The sequence below is a fragment of the Pseudorca crassidens genome, chromosome 8 (assembly GCF_039906515.1).
Source record: "Pseudorca crassidens isolate mPseCra1 chromosome 8, mPseCra1.hap1, whole genome shotgun sequence".
NCBI lineage: Eukaryota > Metazoa > Chordata > Mammalia > Artiodactyla > Delphinidae > Pseudorca > Pseudorca crassidens.
The window spans coordinates 64,694,059-64,718,771 of record NC_090303.1 but is presented as its reverse complement, the minus strand read 5'-3'; the positions used below and the strand labels follow the sequence as shown (position 1 = coordinate 64,718,771).

General features: G+C 39.2%; 1 protein-coding gene across 1 annotated transcript in view; it reads right to left on the bottom strand.

Moving 5' to 3' along the window:
* NPSR1 (neuropeptide S receptor 1) overlaps positions 1–4,078 on the bottom strand; it is a 156,605-nt gene extending 152,527 nt beyond the window's left edge. The window contains 1 exon segment of the mRNA XM_067745597.1: positions 3,946–4,078. Coding sequence (XP_067601698.1) covers positions 3,946–4,078 — 133 coding nt within the window.
* Between the last annotated feature and the right edge of the window lie 20,635 nt (positions 4,079–24,713).

Sequence of the window (24,713 nt, the reverse complement as noted above, 5' to 3'; positions counted from 1 at the left end):
GTGCTTTTTATTTTCCCTGAGATTTTATGAGCTAGGGGACAGAGAAACGAGATGTCAACTCAGTGTATAATTGTGAGAAGACAGAATAGTCATGTTTTTACAATTTTGTGCTTGTAGCATATTTAGAAGACCTAAAAGTTTACAGAAAGAAGGAATAAGCACAGACTCAAGAAGAATCTGGGGTATCATGAGCATGTGAATTAATATGAGAACCATACAAGACATACTTAAATACAAACAAATGTATGCTCATATAGTAACCATGAATTCCATGATTAGAGTCAATGCTCCTCCAAGGGAATTACATACACTATTGTATTTTACCTTAATAACAACTCTATGAGGTGGATATTAGAAGGAAACCGATGACCAGGGAGATTAAACAATTGTTTCCAAGATGCAAGGATACATTTTCAGTAGTAAATGGAGAGACACGTTCCAAACCCAGCTTTGTCTGACATTAAAGTTCCTGTTGTGAATGGTGCCTGATGACAACAGAGCATTTGCAGAAATGTTGCTTTCTCCTCTCTGTTTGCTGCCCTTACCTTTCCTTGCTTTTTGTGATCCACTGGACTGTAAGCTTGGTGAGGCCATGGACTGCGTCTAACATATTTAAATAATGCCTCCCAGCACCAAGAACAGTGCTTACCACAGAGCATGTGCTTGGTTGTATTTGTTGAATGAACGAATGAAAGAACCAGTGAATAGCTGAGCTTCCTTGATGACTTTGAATTGAAAAGCATCTCAGAAGGGTTGAACTCTGAATGTGAAGACAAACTTTTTAACCAATTAATTTCATGTATATTTTCCTTTTTTGTATGTACAAGAGTGATATATGATAAAAATCTGAATAAACTTAAAACAACTTTTTTAAACAACTTTCTGATTCATTAGAAAGCTTCATGTGTGGTTTAATTAGCAGTGTTGTTGTTGTTGTTTTTATAATTTCTTAGTGGTACATACAACAATGTTGTCTCTTTTAATTCATTGATTCTTAGAGTCTATGACTTACTATCTACACAGTAGCCAGGAGAATTTTTTTCTTAACTTAAATCAACTATTTTCTCTCTCTCTTGGTCATCCCCTCTAAGTAGTTTCTCATTTCACTTGGAGTGCATTGCAGAGTCCTTACCATGGCTGATACAGCCTTGTGTGACCTGCTGCCTCTCTGGCCTCATCTTCCTGCCTGACTCCAAGCCAGCACCTTTCCAGCATCGCTGGCCTTTTTGCTTTTCTCTGTCAACGTGCTGGACATGCTTTTGCTTCAGCATCTTTACACTTGCTCTTCCTTCGACCTGGTATTGCTTTGTTCACAGATGTTCCTGAGATGCATATCATTCTGATCTCTGTCCAACGGTTATATTTTCGGAGTCCTTCTTGATCACTCTCTAGATCCCTGCTACTATCTTTTCATACTGCTGTATTATTCTCTATAGGACTTATTATCCCCTGACCTTCTGTCACGTATTTGTGCATTACCTGCCTCGCTCCTGCCTTTCCCTCTCAGCGCCCACTGGAATGGCCGTTCCAGCAGAGACTTGATCTGCTTTGCTTTGCAGATCTGTTGTATCTCTAGTGTGTTGAACAATGTCCAACACGGAAAGTCATAAGCAAACACTTGCTGAATTAGTTTGTGAATGGATGAATACATGGATGAATAAGGCTCTCTAAGACCAGCACAGGTCTGTGGGAGTACATGATAAAAGGCCAGGATACGATGCGCCACCGTATTGTTGGAGGTGGGGGAGGGCATATCATTTAGAAGGCCTGAGAGTGAATATAGTTTGTACCTGAGGGAGGGCTCTTAGGGTCCAAATTCAGAAATTCAAACTTGTTATTTGGTTCAATGGGCACTAAGAGCAGGAAATGAGATAAAAATACCAGGAGCTGCAGAGAGCCGAATAAATATAATAATAAGGTATGAGGGCCTCTCAGCATCAGGAAGCTCAAAGCCTGTTCCTCTTGAGCATTGACTGAGCGGGGGTGGGGGAGGGGTGGGCGGGGGAAGACTGTTATGTCTTTTGCCATTTTACTAATTAAGGTAAACAACTCCCCCCACTTTTTATTCCAAGCCTATTTTACTCAGTTTTGGTCCCCAGTCCTCCTTGTCACTCTCAGAAATAGGCATAGAGTCCTGTTACTTGCAGACACTCTGGACAGGAGCTGTGTGGCATGTACTTTTGCTAATATCTCTCAGCTTCAAAACACTCTTCTGTACTCAGCTTCTAACCAGGTCTCTGCAAACACCATTTGCTTTGTCAGCCTGCTCCCTGCTATGTCTGCTATGTCTGCTATGTCTGGGGGAGCTAGAGGGAGGGTGGCCAGTGGGAAGAGTGAGAAGGGACAGCTTCATGCGTCTGTTTCCTGTTCATCCCAGCAACACTGTATCAATGGCTGTTCACCCTGGCAGTAGCAGCAGTTACACAGTTTGTTGGTAGAACCAGCCTCATGGTGTCCCCTCAGGGATTGCAGCGCTGGCCGGCCAGGGACCCCTGCTAAGAGGTTTAAGTCCCAGCTCCTCAGGAAGCCTTCTACAAGGCTGTACCAACCAGGTGGTGCCCTCTCCTCAGAGGTCTCCATCCTAGTTCCTCGGGACCCCTCCTCTAAGCATTGACATTTTAATAATCCCAGTTCCTTCCCTTTGTCCTCCCAACGCTGGGGACAGTTGCTAATTCTTGCCGTTACAACTTGTGTAATACCTCAGTGTCCCTTGTTTGCATTTTCAGTTCTCCAAAACCTAATTAACTGTACTTTGTATTACATTTTTTTGTAAAAATAATTGGTGTGATTGTTACCTTCAGGCTGGATCTTGACTGAGAAAAACCTAGAGGAAGGTTAACTGGGTTTTGGTGGAGAAGTTAAGGGGTTCTCATTTTACTATTTCAGGTTGGCATCAGAATTATCCTCCCAAACAAGAACTACATTCTAATACTATTCAAATAATATGGATGGTGTTTTGAGAGGGAAAAGAAACAAAATTAAAATCTAAGGGAGAGGGAATACATGTTATAAAATAAATGTTACTAACTATGAGAACCATAAAATGGACCTACCTGAATTATAGAGGTTAACATGATAATAAAAGAAACAAATGTGAAAGGAATTCTTCTTGGAGATGATTCATAATGTATTGTTGAAAGAAATAAAAAGGAATCAGGTGTAATATACTTTATTATTTCAGTTATATGTGGAAGTAGAGAAGGGCAAGCAGAAGTCAAAATACGTTGAACATTTTGTCTGATGGTCAATGTCAAGAGAGGCAGTTGTGTATTTCATATTGGTAGAGGAATTTAAGCTCTTTTCCCCCCTCTAACACAAAGGCTCTAAACGTGATAAAGATAGCTCATCTTTATATTCAATATTCAAGGAGCCAACAAGCTAATTGCTCTTAAACACAGAAACACAATTATCCTTTTATTTTAAGTCATTAGTGTTAAATAATTTATTTTAGAATAACTAGACAATACAGATAAGCCAGAAGTACTATCATCCAGACAGTGCTAGCATTAATACCTTGGTGTGTGTTCTCTAGACGTTTTTCTATGTGCTTAAGTATTTATGTATGTATTTATATGCCTATTTGGAAATATATAAATGTTTATAACCCGTTTCTTTCCTTAAAATATATCATGAATATGTTTTCCTCACCAGTAAGTATCACAGAATAGTTATGTTGGCTTATTGCCTGTTTCTTCTCAGATTCATTTCCCATCTTATCCTGCACTCCTCTGAATTGCAGGCAATTACATATCCCAGATGCTATCGCCTCACTAATTTGCAGAGAGATTCACCAAAGGGAGGAACTGGTGGAAGATTGGAAAGGAAAAAACCAGGGTATTTCTCTGCCTTTCTCTTTACATTGAGTGTTACTTTTGACAGCCATGAGTTTCTTCCTTGGTTCCAGCAAGAGTAGGACAGCCCTTTCCTTTATGGTCCCAGACTCACCTGGAACCTTGCTTTGGGACCATACCTCCCATAAGAAGGTCTCGACTTCTGGTTCCAGTGACACCACTTCCTCCCCATCATCAATCCAGGTGTGGAGATGTGAGTGGCTTCCTGCTGTTGTTAAATTCTGCATTGCCTCATCATCCCATTTGCCTTCTCAGTTTTTCTGTCACCTGTGTAACCACTTCCCTGATTGCACTGTGACTGACAGTGACTCTACTGCTGAAACCTTTTCTGCTTTATGCATATGCTATGATATGTTTAATACTGCTTCATTATTGAACAGTAGGGATGCTTCAATTTCATGCCATTATAAACAGTAAACATCTTGGCCCTTTAGTCTAACTACATCTTTATGGCTTTTTTTAAACCAAATTTTGCCCAATTTCCCTCAATGCAGGTTAAAACATTTAATATCTACCAAAAGTGAGTAATAATAATGAGTGGGATGATGACAATAATTATTAACATTTTATGAGTACTTACTACGTGCCAGCCTTTCTTTTAGTATAACCATGTGGTTTACTGTTGGTGCATGCTAGTGTAGCATGCATTCTTTTCTTCCCATTTATTTGAGAAAATAATTTGTTTCTCAAATTAAATTTTAAGGGGCTGTAGGGGGCACCAAAGTTAACTTTTCAAAAACAATTCATTGACATTTTGATTGAAATGATTTTAATTTATAGGTTAATTTGAGAAGAACTGACACTTTTATGACATGATGTATTTGTGTAGGTTGCCATAAAAAATTCCACAGGCTGGGTGGCTTAAACAACAGACATTTATTTTCTCATAGTTCTAGAGGCTGCATGTCCATTATTAAGGTGCAGACAAGTTTGATTTTTGTTGAGGGCTCTCTTCCTGGCTTGTAGGTGGGTGTCTTCTTGCTGTATCCTCATATGGCCTTTTGTAAGTACAAGTGGAGAGAGAGGGAGGGAGGGAGGGAGAGAGAGAGAGAGAGAGAGAGAGAGAGAGAGAGAGAGAGAGAAGAGGGAGAGTGAGCTCTTTGATGTTTCTTTTGTAAGAACAGTAATGCTACCCTGTGACCTTATGGCCTTATGACTTCATTTAACTTCAGTTGCTTCCTTATTCCATTTACACAGCCACACGGGGGATTAGAAATAATCTATTGGAAGGAGAACATACACAAATACATATATTGTAGTACCACTCATTTTAGAAAAAAGAAAAAAAGGGAGGGAGAGACCTAAATACTTATGGTTTAATGAACCATGGTACATAAAGCATAATGAAACATGAAGCTACTATGAATACATTTTTACAAATATGGAAAGTACTTGACATAATATATAGTTAAACTTGACTATAAAATAGCAAGCATGGTAATATGAATAAACATGAGGGCAGAATGATGGATGGTTTATTATCATTATCTCTTTCAAAGGCCCTTTAATATTACTGTGATATTGTCCCTTCTACTAAAAAATCAATGATCCAGTACTTGATTTAGCTACTTAACTCATTTCCTTCCTTCTGCTTCTTACTCTCCAGAGTGAGTGAGCTTCTCAGACCACCTCGCTCCTTTGTAAACCCTCTCTATTCTGACTTCTATCCCCACCATATAAGGGGTAACACATTTTCAGATGTCTCCAGTCACCATCACCACCTTTGTGCTAAACCTTTTCTCAGATCTTGGTTATCTTGAACTTTATACAAACTTTAATGTCATAGACTTCAATGCTATATCCTGTACTCGCTTTTCCAATTCTTTTGGCTTTTCTTCTGTCCCTTACTTCCTGACGTTAACCTGTGTTAAATCCTAGACTTACACCCCAGAGGGCCTATAATCGCCCTGAAGCCAGGGCCTCCTTATTCTGTTTGCTTTAAACCCTTACTCTGTGTAATGTGATGTTGATGAGAAGTAAATGCATGAGCAGACGTTAACACAAATTATTTAAAAATTAAAGTGAATTCCAAACAATGACATGAAAGCACATTCTAATTCTGTCATTACAAGAAACTTTTCTAATAACTTTGCTCCTGACAGCCTTAAATATATTGGTCTCAAATATATCTTTTCTTACTGAACGTGTGCACTTTTGCTTTGCTCCCAGCCATTGTAATAGTTGGGGCCAAGGCTGGCAGCTCCCCAGGCTGCATCCACAGTGCCGCTCGCCCAGGGCTTGAAGAATCTGAAAGAACCGACCCATAACTTCTCCCCACAGAGTGAAGATGATACATTTGCAGGTCCACTCTGGACCTCAGGTCACCTAAGTAGAACCCCATGAAGAGGGTGAACATCCAGAAGATGGATGGATAAAATTACCCATTTAATGATTCTGTAAAACTGACAAATACTGTCTTGGGCTTGGTTGTCCAGCACATGAGACTCAGTGTAACCAGAACGCTGGGCTTCCAACAATGCTCTAATGAGCCCCTACTCTGTGTTTCTGAATTCCTGATTTCTGTTCTTTTCATCCCTGAGCAGCAGTATGGTTGACCTCAGAAAACACTAGTTTCTTCAACATATAAAGGATATTTTCCAGTTCAGAAGAAATTATTTTTTACATAAGTACAATATTACCTTGGTTACATAATGGAACATTTGTGCTTGGCCTGTTCTCTTAAATTTTGCATTCCTCATAACAACTATTTGAGGTCTCTCACTCGCCAACACCTCACCCCACCCACCTTTCTCAAAGCAGATTCTTCTATTTTCTCAGAGTTGTTTATATAAGTATCTACAAATGTGCACATATTCACCTCTGACAAGAAGCCTTCAGGCAAAGGGCATGCCCTTGACTGGGAGTGAGAGCCTTCTCCTAACACGTCAGAACTCACAGTCAGATGGGGAAGAAAGACAGGACAGGTAAATGAGCAGTGTGGTACAGAACAGAATGTGGCAAGTACTGTTAGGGGGTCTTAAAAAAACAAGAGGAAAAAGTGCTCTTTGTCACTGAAGAAGGTAGCACCCAGAAGAGGGGACTTCTAGGCAACAGGGGCGGGGGGAGGGAGACATCAGAAGAAATCCAATTCACACCTACGACCTTGTAGAATTTTGCAGAGGCTTCCTATGCCAGTCTTCCAGTCCTCCAGCCACCACTACTTATAACCCAAGAATGCCCCCAAACAGCCCTAACAAATGCTGGTCTGTTTGGACTCCTCCGTGTTGGGGCATTCACTTCCTACTCAGGCAGCCTATGTATTTTTTTTCTTGCTCTGGTTCCCACAGATGTGCAGCCAGCCTCTCTGCAGTAGCCATCAGTCTTGTCCTCTCACTGTATGACAGCCCTTCAAGTATCTGAGAACACATATAATGTCTTCCATAAATCTTCTCTTCTCTCTGTTTCTTCAACTGCTCCCCGTGTGACAATACTTCCATGTCTTCACTATCTCACCTGTCCTCTGAACTGGCTCCAGTTGGTCTGAGTAACTGTTCATAAGTAGAATCTAGAACTAAACCCCATGCTGCAGCTAAACTCTGTGATGGGCTCAGCACACATTGGGGCTATGACCTTCCTTTTTCCAGATACCATGTAAACTTAAGACTTAACATCAACTATATTGGAAGCCACCTAGAGCTGTTGCTTTCTACTGAACTTGCAACCAAATAAACACATGCCTGGCTGATAGAGAATGGCTCCCAGCCAATATGATGATCCATATTGGACCCTCGTTCCACCTCTGACATATGAGTGATCTCTGCTTCTCACACTGGTGTAGTCAGGCTCATCTCCCCACTCTTTGGCCAGGGTTATTAGATCAGCATACCTTTGCTATCCATGTCCCAGACCTTAATAAAAATATTGACCAGAACAAAAAACAGCACAGAACAAACCATTAAAGACCTGTTTTCTTTAAAACTGTACTTTCAAAGATAAGGACATAAGACAAATTGTCAGGCTGAGTACAGAAAACTTATTTTGAGCATGTCCTTTTTATGAATTATGACCCTTATGATAGATAGTGTTCATGCAATCTTTCAAAACAATTTATTTTGATGTATTTTCATTCAGCTGCTGTTTCAATTTTTATTGCAAGAGAATAAAGGAGATAGGGATCTGACAATTGGGATTTTTGCTAAATGAATATTTATTAGGATAATCTCTAGCTCTCTTTTATTTGGAGCTTTCTTATTATGGTATTTTTTACAGTAAGCTTACATATAATAGAAACATAAATTCTTAATGGATTTTTGCATTTTGTTTCATAATGAGACGAGAATGATTTCTAAAAGTTTCCTTGAAAATGTGATTCTTTCCTCGCATAAGGAGGTATGTGAATAGAATTAGTTTACCAAACTAAAATTTTCCATAAACGTAGGCACTGAAATATTTATTTTTCATTGAGGAGGAACAGGTGACTTCCTAGCCTATTCCAGTGCCTGAAGGAAAGCGATAGGATGGTCTGTCGCACATTCTTCATGGGGTCTCAGGCTTTCACCTGCTCAAGAGCCATTTCATAGGAAGTGATGGCAATTTGCTGAGAACCACTCTGCATCCCTCTCTTCAGTAAATCATAGTCTCCTTACACCACTGTAACCAGAAGTTGAGACATGAAGGATAAACATGAGGAAGCAGGAAGAACACCTGCCAGTTCTGTGGCTCATGTTCCCCTGCTCTGTTCTCCAGGTTAGATCTGTCCTGTCCATTCCAGATATCTTGAGTCTCCCTAAGGCTTATGTTCCAGGGAGGAGCTTCTCTACTGAAGGGGCTTTTTCCTCTCCTTCTCCCTCTACTGCAGGGAATGCTGGAGGCCTCCTTTTACTTTTCTCTAGAACTTTCCTAGGAAAGAGTCTGCCCAAGTGTTCTTTCCTGGTTAAGTGGTTTCAGGAAAGTGGAAGCCAGTTATTATGTGTACTCAACTTTCTGGGTCACAAAATCCTGCCCCTTTCTCTATCACTAATTTTTGACAATGTCCTCAGTCCTCCAAGTAAGGCTCCCAAAGGCTATAAACTTTGGGAAAGGAGCAAAAGTGACTGATGGAAATCCCACCATGGAAAGCACAGTCATCCACTGGTTTCCAGCAGGAGGATAGCCCAGGTGCCGTTTCTACCTCTGAGGATGGTGCTCACCTACCTGCAGTGGAATCCTGGCTTGGTAGCATCACTCTGAGAGCAAGAAAGCTCAGGAATGACTTGGATCCAGTGCCAAGCATGTGAGCCTCTCACAGAGGAAGTGCTAGGCTCTCTACATTGGGTACTGAACTGTCCTGCCTAGGATTACTAGAGAGTTGAGATCTATAAACGAAGAGAGGCAAGGAGTCCACCATCCTGGTAAGTTTGTTCTTCTGTACCCTCTGAGACGACCGCATAATTTGCCTTCCAAAGTGGTGGCCACTTTGCACAAAGTACCAGTTTTTAGAAATCATTCTCATTATTTTTAATAGGTGCATAGTTCTCCATTGTGTGGATGTACCATAGATTATTCAGACACTTTCTCGTTTATAGGGATTTAGATTATTTACAACATTTTTGCAATCACAAACAAAGCTGCAAAGAATAACTTTGTGCATATGTATTTTCCTACTGCTTGAGGTGTAACTTCATGGAAAACTCTTAGAAGTGAGAAGCCTGAGTCGCAGTATAAATGCGTGTGTAATTTTTTTAGAAATTGCCGAATTCCCTTCCTTGAGGGCTGTAACAGTTTACATTTACATCATCAGCGTAGGAGAGTGCTTGTTTCCCCATAGCCTGGCTAATAGAATTTGTTGTAAAGGTTTTTAATGTTTGTCACACTGGTTGGTGAGAAGTGGTATGTAAGTGTTCATTTCTCTTATTATGTATGTGAAAAAAGTTGAATATACTTTCCTATGTTTTAAGAGTCATTTTTAGATCTTTCATTTGTGAATTTTCTGTTCAGGTCATTTACCTATTTTTCTACCAGAATTTTAGTCTTTTTCTTTCATTTTTAAAGAGTTCTTTGTATATTAGGGATATTAAATTTTTACTTACAATATATGTTGCAAGTATTTTCTACAAGTTTGCAATTCGTCTTTTGGCTTTGCTATATATACATATATATATGCCATGCAGAAGGTTTTAAAAATTTATTAAAATTTTAAAAGAACTTAGGAATTTTTTTCTTTTATTTTGAGTCTTAGACTGCCTATACCTACATCTAGGTTATGGAGGATTTTACTCATGAACATTGTTACGGACTAAATGTTTGTTCCCCCCAAAATTCATATGTTGAAGTCTGACCTCTAGTGTGACCTCTAAGGAAGTAATTAAGCTTAGATGAAGTCATAAGGATAGCCCTGATCCCATAGGATTACTATCCTTATAAGAAGATACACCAGAGAGACTGCTCTCTCTGACATGTGAGGACGCAGACAGAAGGCAGTCATCTTTAATCTAGAAATAGAGCTTTCATCAGAAACTGAATTAGCTGGGACTTTGCTCTTGGACTTTCTAGTCTCCAGAGTGTGAGAAAATAAATTTCTGTTGTTAGAGCCATGCTGTCTATAGTATTTTGTTATGGTAGCCTGAGCAGGTGAATACAAACATGGTATATGTCTCCATTTATTTTAATCTTTCTTCGTTTCACTCAATAATGTTTTGTAGCTTTGAATCTAGAGGTCCTACATTATTTGTTGGATTTATTCTTGACTACTTGGTGTTTTATGATGCTATTCTACATGGACTCTTTTTAAAAACATATTTTCTATTTGTTTGTTGCTGGCATATAGCAATACAATCACTGTTTGCAAATCGACTTTGATTTCAGCAAACTTGATAAATTCATGTTTCAAATCTAAAACTAATATTGCCTATTCCTTTGGATTTTCTGTGTATACAATCTTGTCACTTATAAATAATGACAGTTTTATATTTTTCCTTATATATATTTATTTCTTATTGTGCTGGGTAGGGACTCCTGTAAAATGCTGAATATAAGAGTGATACACATCTTCACAAAAATTAACTCAAAATGGAACATAGACCTAAATGTAAAATGAAAAACTATAAAAATAGTAGAAGATAACATAGGAGAAAACCTAGATGACTTTGAGTACAGCGTGTCTTAGATACAACACCAAAGACATAATGCATAAAAGAAATCATTGATAAGCTGGACTTCATTAGAATTAAGAACTTCCATTCTGCAAAAGACAATGTCAAAAGAATTAGAAGACAAGCCACAGACTAGGAGAAAATATTTGCAAAAGACACATCTGATCAAGGACTGTTATACAAAGGACTTTTAAAACTCAACAATAAGGAAACAACACCCTTAAAAAATGGGCCATGATCTTACCTGACACCTCACCAAAGAAGATACGTAGATGGCAAATAAGCGTATGAAAAGGTGCCCCACATCATATGTCCCTAGGGAACTGTAAATTAAAACAACAATGAGATACTACTATACACATATTAGAATAGCCAAAACTGGAATACTGACATCTAATGCTGATAAGGATGTGGAGCAACAGAAACTCTTCATAGAAAAAAATATAGAAGATTATCTTTCTGACTTCAGGTCAGATGAATATTCCTAAAGGAGACTCAAAAGTGTATAATCCACAATATAAAATATTAAGATTGGATTACACCAAAAGATTGGAGAACAATCAAATCCGTTATGACTGGATTTCTGTTAAAACCATCATGGACAAAATTAATAGACATACAATGGACTAGACAAAGATATTTGGCAAATCTAAGACTGGGAAGAAATTAAAATCTAGACTAGAGGATTTCTTCTAAAACATTAGGAAGAAATCAGGACACCAAAAAAGAAAAAGTGGACAAAGAACATGTATACTCAGATCTCAGAAGTGAAAAATCAAGTGGCTATTAAGTATATGAAGTGATAGTCAAACTCATTAGTTAATCGGGTACATGTGAAATAAAACAATTTTGAACTGCTATTTATTCCCATTACATCGACAAAAGTTAATAACGAGTATTGGTGAGAATGAGAGGGGTAACCTCTTGGACCACTGGTGAGAATAAAATAGATACAAGCAATATGAAAAGCAATTCAAAAGTACTTTGCAAAAGTAAGTCTCTCTCTCTCTCTTTCCCTCCCTTCTATGTCCCAGCTAAATTTGTACGTAGATTCATGAGGAAAAGTGTGTGGGGCTGTTCATTGCTGCATTGTTTGTGATTAAAAGGTTCTTTAGGCAATTTAGGTGCCATTCCTAAAAGACTAGATTATTGTAATGCAATGTGTGATTACTGGGGAAGGAAGAAATAGGGGTAGGGAGATGAGGATTGAAGATCAAAAGGAAACTAATAAAAACAAAAACAAGAGGCCTTTGTTCCTTCCCTGTGTGGATGATATCAGTTAATGTTCCATGAATTGGGAAGTGTGATGAATTCAATGGTCTGTACCTGCAGATCCAAAACAAAACAAACAATCCACTCCAAAATACAAACTAATGTTATACTTTTTAAAAAAAGTTTTCTAAAATTAGATTGTTAGGTCAAAGAGTGTACGCATATTTAATTTTAATATATGTTACCGAACTCCCTTTTTTTGCTGTTCCAAAAGATTTTCTTACATAGTCTCATTCACTTATACTTTAGGTTGAATTTAGAGTGAATCACAAGTTCTAGAAGAAACCCATGGGGATTTTTATTACAATCTCATTCTAATTAAGAATCACAATTTAGAGTTACATTAAATGGATAGCTTTATTTATGGGTAATTGACCTATTTACAATCTGAGGAAATACCTTATAAGCATAAATTCTAAGAAGAAATCATAAATGAAAACACTGAAATGCTATCAGTGGTTTTTTCTTGGGTAATGGGGCTAATGGTTTTTCCTTCTATCTTCTTTACTGGGTTTTCCAAGTGTTCTTTAATATGCATGTTCTAGTTTTATACTGAAAGCATTTATTTAAAAAATGATCCATCCACTAATAGGGCCAGAGGGATAGCTATTTCCAAAACTTTTTTTTTTTCTTTTAATGAGAAGGGAGATTCAAGAGCTGCATTTTAAATGTCAGAAGTTATTTATCAAAGTTGGTTGCAAGGACTAGAGAAGTAGAAAAATTGATACTATAGCTTTAGGTAAGTAAAACTACTTTCCTTATTTATGAAGCAGTGTTCCAAAACAAAGTAGGTCTCGTTATATGGCATGGTCCTTGAGGACACTTAAGGTTCTCTTAATGAAGCATGGCAAAAAAATGGACATTTTTTTTTTGAACTAACACATTTAATGCTCAGAAATTCCCAGAAGGCTGGAAGAGTAGATTCTTACTAGGTGACATTAGCACATTTTGGCAGAGGCATGGACCATAGAGATCTGTGTTTTCCAAAAGTGAAGAATAGAAACCTTTGGGGTTTATCCTTTCTTAATAACAGAAAAAGGAGTGTATCAAATGTCCAGTTTGCTAGTTCTGTCTGAACAAGTGGGAACATCCACCGAAGTCTGTGACCATACAGAAGCAGGAGATGAGAAACATCTTCACATCTACATCTGTGTGTTCCAACTCCATCCTAATTCTATTGTTTGGGATGATAAAGAAGGAGGTAATAGGGAGTTGGGAAGGGGAAGGGGAGACACTGAAAATGAGAAAGAATACGGACATGTATGAGGGGTGAAGGAACCCTGGGCCTTAGTACTGCTACATGAGGTCTGTGAGGCTGGAAGGAGGTAAGTCAGCTGTGTGAGTGGCTTCTGGAGAGTTCTGCAAGAAACCATTACAGGTGGAATTAAAAGCTCTAGAATAACTCTTTTAGCTGAGATGAACAAAATATGAGATTAGAATAAATTTTGGATTCCAACAAGCAAGGGTGTTGTTAGTCTTAGAACTTTAATTTCTCTCTGGAATTTGATTAAGGGAGAGGTTTTAGTAATCAAATTCAGGGTGTATCTATCTAGTTGGCATTTTATTCATTTGCTTTTATTGCAGAACCTCTGATATGCTGGCTGGACATAATTTGGCATAGGAAATAAAATAGAGAGCAGATTTTCAGCTTGGTAACTGGATAGCCTTGTGGTTGTCCTAATTAATTAACTATTCTGGCCAATTTCAAAGCCTTATGGAGGCAAATTATATATTGCCCATCAGCAGTCTCATGAGGATACACAAAGCAGCAGAAGTCCGTGCTTGGGCAGGGACCTAATGAAAGTGGAAACAGGTCTTCCCTAAGCCCTGTGGTGATCTTCTCTGCACAGGGAACAGTCACACCCCTAGCTGATCAAAAGCTTAAGCTCAATGGACAAAGATAAAAATAAGCTAGGCGATGTAAGGGTTTGGGGCTGATACCTTTCTCTCCCTTCATGTGCGGGACATCCATTAGTGTGATACTCCTGGCCTCTGGAATAGCTTATCTGATGGTGAGTTATATAGGGGAAACAGGACCAGTCTTTCCCTCTCCCCTCCCTTATAAACTCAGTAAGGGAACTCAGTTTTAGGGGGACTCAGTTTCACAGTTACCCAATTTTCTGGGTTATAGCTTGGGCTAGAATAACCTGGTTCTTCAGTTTCCAGAAAAGCTTGTGGGAAAGAAAAGAAGATTATGCTTTTATCACATATTAATTGGAGTTATCTGTAATAATCTCATGCAGTTATTAAGGCATTTCTCTTCTCCCTGAAATGACAAAATGATAAGGAAGAAAGAGAGAGAGAAAGAGAGCTCCCCAGCTTTCCTTCTCTGTGCCTGTATCTCTCCCACTGGGTCCCTGTCCACCCCTCTCTTACTTATTCCTGGATTAAGGTCTTGCCCTTGGATGTTCAGGGCCAGTGGGAAACTGGTGAGGAGAAGGAGCCCTAGATGTAAAGGTGTTTCCACAAGAAAGAGAAAACTTTCTTTTAGGGAGTTCTCAGAAGAGTATATCAGGTCCCAGAACCCATTTTCCTCTCTGCTCCTTACATTGTAAATCTCATCCTTTAGCAGGACTGAGAATCCATAGGATGTTTTAGGAACCCTGTATTCCAGTATTGCATGCGTCAGGGTATGTACTTGTTCAAAAATTTTTTTAAATTTCTTTTATTTATTTATTTTTGACTGCGTTGGGTTTTCATTGCTGAGTGCAGGCTTTCTCTAGTTGCCGCGAACGGGGGCTACTCTTCGTTGCGGTGCGCGGGCTTCTCATTGCTGTGGCTTCTCTTGTTGCTGAGCATCAGCTCTAGGTGCGCTGGCTTCAGTAGTTGTGGCGTGCCAGCTCAGTAGTTGTGGCTCGCGGGCATTAGAGTTCAGGCTCAGTAGTTGTGACACATGGGCTTAGTTGCTCTGTGGCATGTGGGATCTTCCCGGACCAGGGCCCAAACCTGTGTCCCCTGCATTGACAGGCGGATTCTTAACCACTGAGCCACCAGGGAAGCCCTACCTGTTCAATCTGAGTCATAGTCTTCCATCACTTCCTCCCTGTAAACTCTCTTGGGAGAAAATCTTCCTGCAGAGAGCATAAATTCTGTTACTGTCCTCCATGCTTCTCATTTTAAAGGTATCTACTCCTCCAGACTCCTTACTTCCAGGGAATTTCCTATTTGGAAGCCCACTTGACCACAGATATAAGCTCTGTTATCCAGCCCTGCCTTTAGTAACTGTTTCCAGTAATAAGATATTCTGCTTACTCTTTGACTTATTTTTCATGTTGGGTGGATATCAGTACTTGGATGTTGTTGTGACTACTTACTTGCCCTGTGTAAGGTCATGGATCATGGTACTGTTACACTGAACAGATTTATAATCACCATGCATTTTCATGGCCATTACTTTAGTTGTACTCATCCCTTTCAAACTTTCTAGGGGAAGGGGGAGGCAGGGAAATTAGTCCAACAGTCTCTCAACTGCGGGCACTACTACTACTGCTGGTTTATAAGCTTTTGAATGAGATATGCAGGAGACATAGGCTGATGATCTGAAAAGGATGTGGCCCCCATCCAGTGGAGTCGTGAGCAGAAGCCAGACGGTACTGACTCAGGAGAAAGAGACTGAGGGCATTGCTTACAAACTCTGCATACAGGGCCATCACCTTGGTAGCTTGAAATCAGCATTAATGGGCATATTTACATCAAGGAAAGTGGCCTATGCTACAAATCAGGAATTTTAAATATATATATACACATATATATGTGTGTGTATATATATATATAGAGAGAGAGAGAGAGAGAGAGAGAGATCTGTCTTACCAGCACCCCACTTTCTCCATTTCAAATATCTCCACACTATTTTTCTAATTAAAGGGTTCAAGTAAGTATCCCAAATCAGTACAGAATTTGAGGGCTGGGAGTTGTGACTTTATCTGGTTTTCCTTGAACTCCATAGGAAAGCAGAGAGCTGCAGGAGAAGTCAGAGACAAGACCTTCTGCTTAGGTCTTTGGAGAGTGTCCCATGTGGGACATTCCCTTTTTCAACTAACCGTCTCCACCTCTACAGTCTTCTGTACTTAATCTCTCTATTCTCTCTCCTTTCTCAGGACATTCCTCTTCTTCAGTAGCCCCATTAACTCTCCCCACATCTAACAAACACTGGCCCTGGTCTACAGCTCTACGCTAATGAAGTTTTTCTCTTCCTGGGCTTCTCTTTGTTCTGAAGAGGGTGGAATGATTCTTTTTTTTTTTTTTTGCACGGGGGGGTAACTGGCTTAAGTTACATGTCTGCTTTCTCCATCTGTGGGGCTATAGCTTATTTTCTCCTGAATCACCTAAAGAAAAACACATTAACTACTATGATTATGTATCTTCTTCCAAAGAGAAGCTAGAGTTGGCTCACTTGAGGAACTCAAATTTATGTATTAGCAATGACATTGACCCTACCTTGGTCTACTGCTGAAGATGCAGTAGCATCCTTCCTGGACCCATAGATGGAGTCCCATCATCAAGGAGATGTCCTTTATATGCTTCAGTTCAGTCATTTGTTGTCTTGATGTCTTACTGTGTTTTACTCATGATTTGGGGCTCTCAGACAAGCATGGTAGGGAGAGGCAGTTCTCTTTAATGTTTGCAAAGAAAATAAAGAGACATTGTAGGTTTCAGGGCTCTGACTCAGTTACTTAAGTTTTAAGTCCCCATGAAAGGGATCACCCCAGGATAATAGCCATTGCAACCTTATGTTTACAGCAATAAGTGTAGCTTCTGCTCAAACAGCTTCTATAAAGCTGGAGGAAGGCTATTGTAGAGGAACTCTACTATAGCCCCAAACCTACTCATTCATCATTCTGCTAATGCAGAGAGTGCAATTAAAATACAGCTTTGTCTGTAAGACTTACTTTAGTTTATCGCTCCAAACTTTTAGGAGGCACGCACTTGCTGAAGGTTAATACTCTGCACGAAGAGGATTCAATACTTACACAATTCCAGCAGTCAAGAGGAGATTAGGGAAATCATTCTACCTTTTGATTGTTGGTTCCCAGCTACGCCTAATACATTGTTTGAGGCTGTTGATTTACTTTTTAATTTCTACAAAGTCAAGAAATGTTTTAAAAATAATATTTTACTTTCAATGCTGCATAGTGCAATAAGTAAGAACAAGAACTTCGGAATCAGTTACCTGGGTTTGAATTTCAACCTTATTACTTACTAGCTGTGTGGTGTTGAGAAAATTACTTAACCTCTGTGTGTCTCTGTTTTCTTCTCTGTAAATTGGGAAAATTTTGGCCTCATAAGTTTGAGCATTAAATAAGCTAATATTTACAGAGCTTTTAAAAATAGTCCCTACATATAATAAGGGCTGTATAAGTGTTAATTAAATAAAATAATTTAAACATGAAATATTAATAATAGTAAAATTATAATCTGCAGCTATTACTTTTAGCAACAAAGTGAATACAAATTCTTCATGACATTTAACAGATGAGGAAACTAAGGCTCCTAAAGATTAATGATTTCCTAGAACCAGGAGAGTAGTGTAATCAAACAGGGTCTGGATTCTAACTTGTGGTTCCATGACTCATCCCTTGCATCATAAACTGAGCTGGAAGAGAAAAGTCAGACCTGCTGGGTGACACTGTCTTTGAGGTACACAGGATGGACACCCCGGGACAGGAACCAGGAAATGAACAAGTGGAAAACTTTAGACTTTCAAACCTATTTGTTGATACTTGTCATTTTCCAGATATTCTAAACTTTCTTTCCTATATTTACCCTTCCAACTAAGAGAAAGTATGGTTTTGATGTGAGTGAAAATAACATTGATTCAGCCTCTTGGTTTTTTCCATCTGCCAAGTGATGGAGAGGTGTCTTAGGATTTTGTGTGTGTATTTAAATGCTTTTTAAAAAAGCATGACTCATAGCAAGTATTTTTCAGTTGTCACATTACTTTTCAGAACTACCTACAAACACACACACAAACATATTTATTTCATACATAAATTTATTTCATACATAAATTAAAACTTTATTTTTTTTCAAATGCCTGCCATTTTCCATGGATTGCTGACACTTCCTGCTTTCCTACTGTGTAAAATTTTGGCAAAGTTATTATTCTCCACACTGAGTTTATTCTGCTTAGCTGAAGCACCCTGCACTAACTTTAACTCGGTATTTTTATGTAGTTTCTTTCAAAGGAAATTGATACTGTGACTCAACAGTGACTAGACATGAGTGCTCTCTCAGGCAATGTGGTAAAGTCCAATTTCTAGACATTTCTGGTTGGCGATATCCCGGATGACTAATGTTTTTCCACCTGCAGCCCTGCTAACACAGAAAAGTGTAGTGGTTTACAGACTGCGCTGCGGACCCTTGGAGGCAGCAGTGGTGAACAGCCAGTATGCTGTTGTATGTGTGGCTGACAATGGTGACAGGTGCATTCCTTTTGATTGTTCTGTGACTTTGCCTTACCATGTGGTTAAATATTCTCATTATAACCTTCCCCAGAGGTCTTATGGCCATGCCTCAGGGCAGGATCCAGCAGGTGGGGAGGGTCCAGCAGGTGGGTCTCCAGGACCCACTCCTGCTTTGAATTTATCATCTTTTTGCATTGCCTTCCCCATCTTATTTCATCTGGAGAAAGAGTCCAGTGGCTAAAAATATTGTGAACCAGTGGTGTGTGTGTCAAGAGTATAGTGTTGAGTCAGAAGATCAGGATAGATCTTCTGTCAAAACAAGTAGCGACACCTTGAGAAAATTACTTAACTTTCTGAGTGTGGTTTCTCAATTTTAAAAAGGAAGAGGTTTGACTAGGTGATCTTCAATTTTTTTCTCCCACTCTAACTTTGTGTGATTCACTGGGACTAATTACAAAACACTTATGCCAGCCACACAAGCTGTTATTAAAATAAAGATGTAGACAGCAATGTGAGAAGAGGTTAGTGGTTGCAGAAGTCAGGAAGGGAGAGAATGTAAAGGAAGCACGATATATGAAGCACAATACATTAGCACCACGGGCTCATCTTACAGCCCAGGAAACAAGGTAGTGTGCCCACGTGAGCCCAAAGTGGCCAAATCACCCCATGAAATATTACTAGATTGTATATCAATTTTCCATGTCAACTAGGATTTCAAGCAGATTAAGAGCTTGAGGCTGGAGATTTGAAATAGGAGGCTGGAACTCAATAAAGTAGGACGTTTGGTAGGTTCTTACGTTTGGTCTCTGTGGGAAATCATGATAATTGCTTACATTGATTTGCTGCAGACTTTCCCGTGGGTGAGACTGGGGAATTCCTGGAATTTTTGTCCTTGGATGATTGGGCAGGCCTGGGAGACTCAAGGGCTTCCTTAATTAAGATCAGAGGAAATAAATGGTGAGATCTAAATGTGTTAGAGTAGGATTTTTAAAAATCTGCTGACACCTGAGTTATCATATTTGTTTCATTCGGGGAAAAGCTTACTTTTTCAGGATTTCCACTTTTCTGTCTGCCTCTATATCTTTTCACTCACTGGGGGGGAATGATTGCTGAGTGCCAGAGGCTCTGATGTGAGCTTTTAATCTTTCAAAAGCCTGTTAATATCAAAATCAAGATGGTCCACCACTGTGGAGATAATGCATACATAAATCGTTAAAGGAAAATGACTTAAAATTTCTCTGGTCAAATATGGCAACATCCTGGTCCTTCTGGAAAAACCCCATAGAAATGGTCATGAGAAGTAAACATTGGCCAAATGACAGATTCCTGTGAGTGTAAATCAGGAGCTCAGGTTAACCGATTTGTGTAAGAGAAGAGACAGCTCTTTGGAAATTCCATGATTTAGTCCTTTTCTTTGATATGAACACTTTGTGGGAGGAAAAAAAAAATCATTTCCTATTCATTGCACAGAACTCATTTACTTCACTTCCATGCAGTGATTTTTCATTTTTATGACTGTAAATTACTGAGGTTCTTTTGTGGCCTGAAGGCTGAGGAGGTGGTCCTCAGAGAGCCAGAACCAGACGGGGGTAAACAAATGCCCAGCCCTATTAATTATTAATGGGCCCTGCCCTATGACTTTGTCTAAAGTTTCTCAGGTGGGCAGTTGCCTCATAATTTTACTTTAGCAGAATGAGAGTTAAGGAAGCTTGGTGCAAGCACACTGTTCCCTTCAATCATTTCATCAGAATAGCTTTCATTTCTCAGGGACTTGTATGGGAAAAAGGAGGAAGATTGAACTTCTTAAATTCCTTGAAGGCCATGCATATTTTATAGACACCATATTGTGGACGAAGGAAAGCTGTCAGGTGAATAATTTTTAATAAAGCCACTTTGCCCGCTATTTTTTTTTTTTTTTTTTTTTTGCCCGCTATTTTGTTCAGCCTTTTGTCTTGACCAGTTTCCTCTTTGCTTTTGAGAAGAGGTAAGTAAGGGTGGTGGCGTGGAAGGAGCAGTTGGTTAGGTGTCAAAAAATGTAGATTTGAACACCTGTCTGAGTCTCTGAATCAAGTTCTCCAGCATGGGGGAGAGTGATCATATTTTTCCTTACTTCACACAAAGGTAGTTGAAACACAAATGAAATAATGTCAGGATGGGGCTGTTGAAAGTTCATGGTTATTACTTGTTTTTCTCAGGGAGAAGCTCAAAGCTTTTTGCTACTTCACTCTACCCTTGAGAAAGAGTTGTTGAGGGGAAGAGGTCAAGATTAAGGTCGTTTTATTGCTCAGTGAGAGAGTGTGGCATCTCATCCCCTGATGGACAGGGGAGCTCTTTCTGGAGTTTCACTGGTGGGAAGTGAACTCTAGGAGAGCCAGCTCAGCTGTTTCCACCTCTGCAGATTTTTGGGTACCACTTAGACCACAGGCACTGAGGCTGTTTCATATAGAATTTGAGTGCAGTGCTTTTTTCCCTAACTGCTATATTTTTTATGGTCAATGTGGGTTTTTGTTGTTGTTGTTCTTAATAAATGTCTGTGCTTTCTTAAAGGATCATTATATGCTCAAATAGCAAGGGTATTCGAGGGTTCTAGAGTGTAAAGCTAAAAGACCAATCTCAAACATTTTTAAGAACAAAAATAAAGTTTCTTTGCAGTACAACAAATGCTGACCAACCCAGAAATGACTGCTTCACACTGACAATATTGGAACCAGAAAACCTTTCCTCTGCAACTGCCTTAAGAAAGCCGGAGAGCTACACACACACACACACACACACACACACACACGGAGAAAGGCTTCCAAGAAGTGTGATGAGTAGAGCATTGACCATGGACCATTTAACCAGAGATGATTTCTTTCTGCACTGCCTGGGGGTATTTGCTGTCTGTGGGAGAGTGCACTGCACCCACCCATCCCTGCTGCCCAGCAGGTCGGGAGTCCCAGGAACACTCTCCACCTAAGAGTAATGAGAACTGTTGTCATCAATGGTAGAATCTAGGTGGTGGTATATGGGCACACAAGGCACAATCTTTACACTTTTCTGAATGTTTGAAAATTTTCATAATAACATGTTGGATGGGTTGGTATTGTGAAAAACAGACATGGGAAAATATTTACCATACATTGTTCAGTAAAAGTGAAGTGAAGTTTACAAAGCAGGGTACACTATGATCATACTTTTGTAAATATAAAATGCATGTAAATGCATGTAAATATAAAATATTTATACATATTGAGTGTATATACACACGTGTAGAGATAGATAGATATGTATATGTCACTTTCAGTATCTTTACCTGTATTAAAATATTTCCAGAAGGAAAAACAGCAGAAAGATAGCAATTGTTAGCTGCAAGTAGTAGGCATACAGAGAATTTTTAAATTAATTAATTATTTATTTTTTAAATTAATTTTTTATTGCTTCTCTTGCACTTCCAGGTATTACACAATGTATCCGTTTATATAGTCAGATTAAAAAGCATATCATTTACAAATTGTGTTTTGAAGAGTGTTTAATGACTGGGGTAAATAAGGATATACCTAGTTATTGTTTTATGATATGATTACAATTGAAAAACTACATATGTGATTATGAAGGATGTAAGAGCTTTTTATTGCTGTTAGCTAAGGGGAAACAAATAAGTATATTGGAAGTTAAATCACAAGGGTAATGATGCTTATCTCTGAGATGTGCTTTTATGGGGAATTTGTTTTCTTAAATTCTTAAAGCGTTTTGTATATCCAGACTTTCTACAAGAACATTTATTATTTTTACAAATAAAAAAATCCATTTTATTTTAAAGGGAGAAGACCTAAGTTCTTATTCCAGGTCCAACACTTTTTGTATCTATGCTTATCTCATAGCACTGTCATGAGTTTCAAATGTATGAGAAAACACTTTTTTAAAGGTAAAAATGAAGAAATGATAACATATACTAAGGTAGTTTTCTTACAGCTTTTCAAACTCAAGAGATGATTTTAAGCATTAAGACTGTAAGACTCTTAGTACAAATAAAATCTTCAGGCTCTGCAGCTTCACATTCCTGAGACTCATTTTTCATTGAATGGCCAGAGCATAACAAGCTTCATATGTCATTCTCTAAGTCGAAGGGCGGTAAGACTCCATAGCAGGGGAGAATTTTATTAATCCTGTGTGTTCCAGGGCTCTCTTTATTCTGCACTCAGAGCCCAGAGCGACATCGCTCACTGGAAACATGTAGAACATGTAGATGGGCTTGACGTTGGTACACAGAGGCAACTGTGAGGCACTCTCAGTCCGTTAGAGCAGGGGTGCCCCAAACTCCTCCCCAACCCCCGGCCGCACAGCAGGAGGTGATCAGCGGGCGGACAAGCAAGTGAAGCTTCATCTACCGCTCCCCATCGCTCCCCGGCACTCGCATTACCACCTGAGCCATCCCCACCCTGTCCCGGGAAAATTGTCTTCCACAGAACCGGTCCCTGGTGTCAAAAAGGTTGGGGACTGCTGCGTTAGGGTGTGGGAAAGCTTGACTGCCATCAGTTCCTTCCCTTCCTGTACACTCTTGCCAGTTCTTTACCAAGCAGAGAAGGTTATCCCTCTACTCGCTTGATCCTGGACTGGCCTGAGTGCTTTCACCAATAAACTATGGTAGACGTGACATTGTGTCAGCTTTGGGGCTGGGCTTTAGGAGGACTGGCAGTGTTTGCTTCCTCATGGCTAAGCCCTGAGCTGCATGTAAGAAACCCAGGCTAGTCTTCTGGAAGAGAAGTCATGTGCAGGAGCACTGAGGTGCCCAACGTGTGACCTTCTTCCACTAGAACATTTGGTCTCTCTTTCTCTGCCACATGTAAGGCATCTACCTCTGTTAGGGAAACATGAGCTCGTCCAGCTTTATGAGTGACCAGGTTGGCAGGTTTAATTTCTGTTTTGAGAGTGGCATTGAGAGGAACAGATGGTTCAGGCTGCTCCTTGGGCACCAGCTCTAAGCTGCATTCCCCAATCAGCTTTATCAGTGATAAAGCTCTTGTGTTCTCCATCTGTCTGACTACGTCATCTGATTTCTCCACCTTGAGGTGGGGATTGGGAAGAGGTTTGAGATATTACCATCTGCTCAAACCTCGACACTCGAGAGTTTTCCTTTATCTGTGTAATTAGAAAAATTGCCAGGATGGACTCTAGCATGGATCCCTTGTCATTGATTTTTGGCTGTATTTGCAGGGAGCTATTTCAATTATGTACAGATGTCTCCAGGTCATCAGAGTATTATGATACAATTAACCCCTGCCATACAAGCATAATCAGCTCCAAAGTTTTAGCTAGTGGGCAAAAACACACATACATTTTATTTTTAATATTAATATGAAAACTGCTGTGTTTCTATTAATGGAAAAGAAAGTTCAAGCTTTAAGCTATTAAGATCAATAATGAGTGTTGGTAATTACATACTGTAGATAATTACAATCTCTATCATTATGCAATTAAAATAAAGAAAAACTTGTGAAGTAACAGGGATTTTGGTAATAGTGGTAACATTAGTGTTTGCCATTTTGCCAGTTTATTGTTTTGTTTGTTTTGTTTGTTTGTGGTGCAAATGACAAGTGATGGTTGAAATGTGTCTGGGGCACAATTTTGTTACAAATTAAAATATTATTAACGATAAAACTGTAGCTCTAAAAATTGACAAGTGCATGAGCAAAAATTTATGTTATATGCCTCTGAGCTGACTACAACCAGCTTCAACATTGTAGAAGTGAAAAAAAATCCTCTCTTGTGCAGCAAAAGTGAGTGGTTTATAAATGTGTGGGTGTACAGTGTGAAAATATAAAGGTGGCAAATGAATGGTTGTATGTTGTTGATTATAGCTTCTGTTATTCTTTGATCTTTCATTCTGGAACATCGATTACTCATATCAGTCCTCCATATTCATCAACTCTCTTATTGTTTAAATCTCTGTTCATTTTTTGAATATTCTGGGAAGCTATCTCATTTACCTCTCCACCATTACCCGTAATCCCTGCATTTCTGTGCTTATTTCATGAAGATCATAGTTTCTTAAATGCTTTTGAAGGATAATAATAATGATGCCAAAAGTATTTTGAAGACTCATAATGTGCTGTTCCAAATAGTCATTGTTCTGT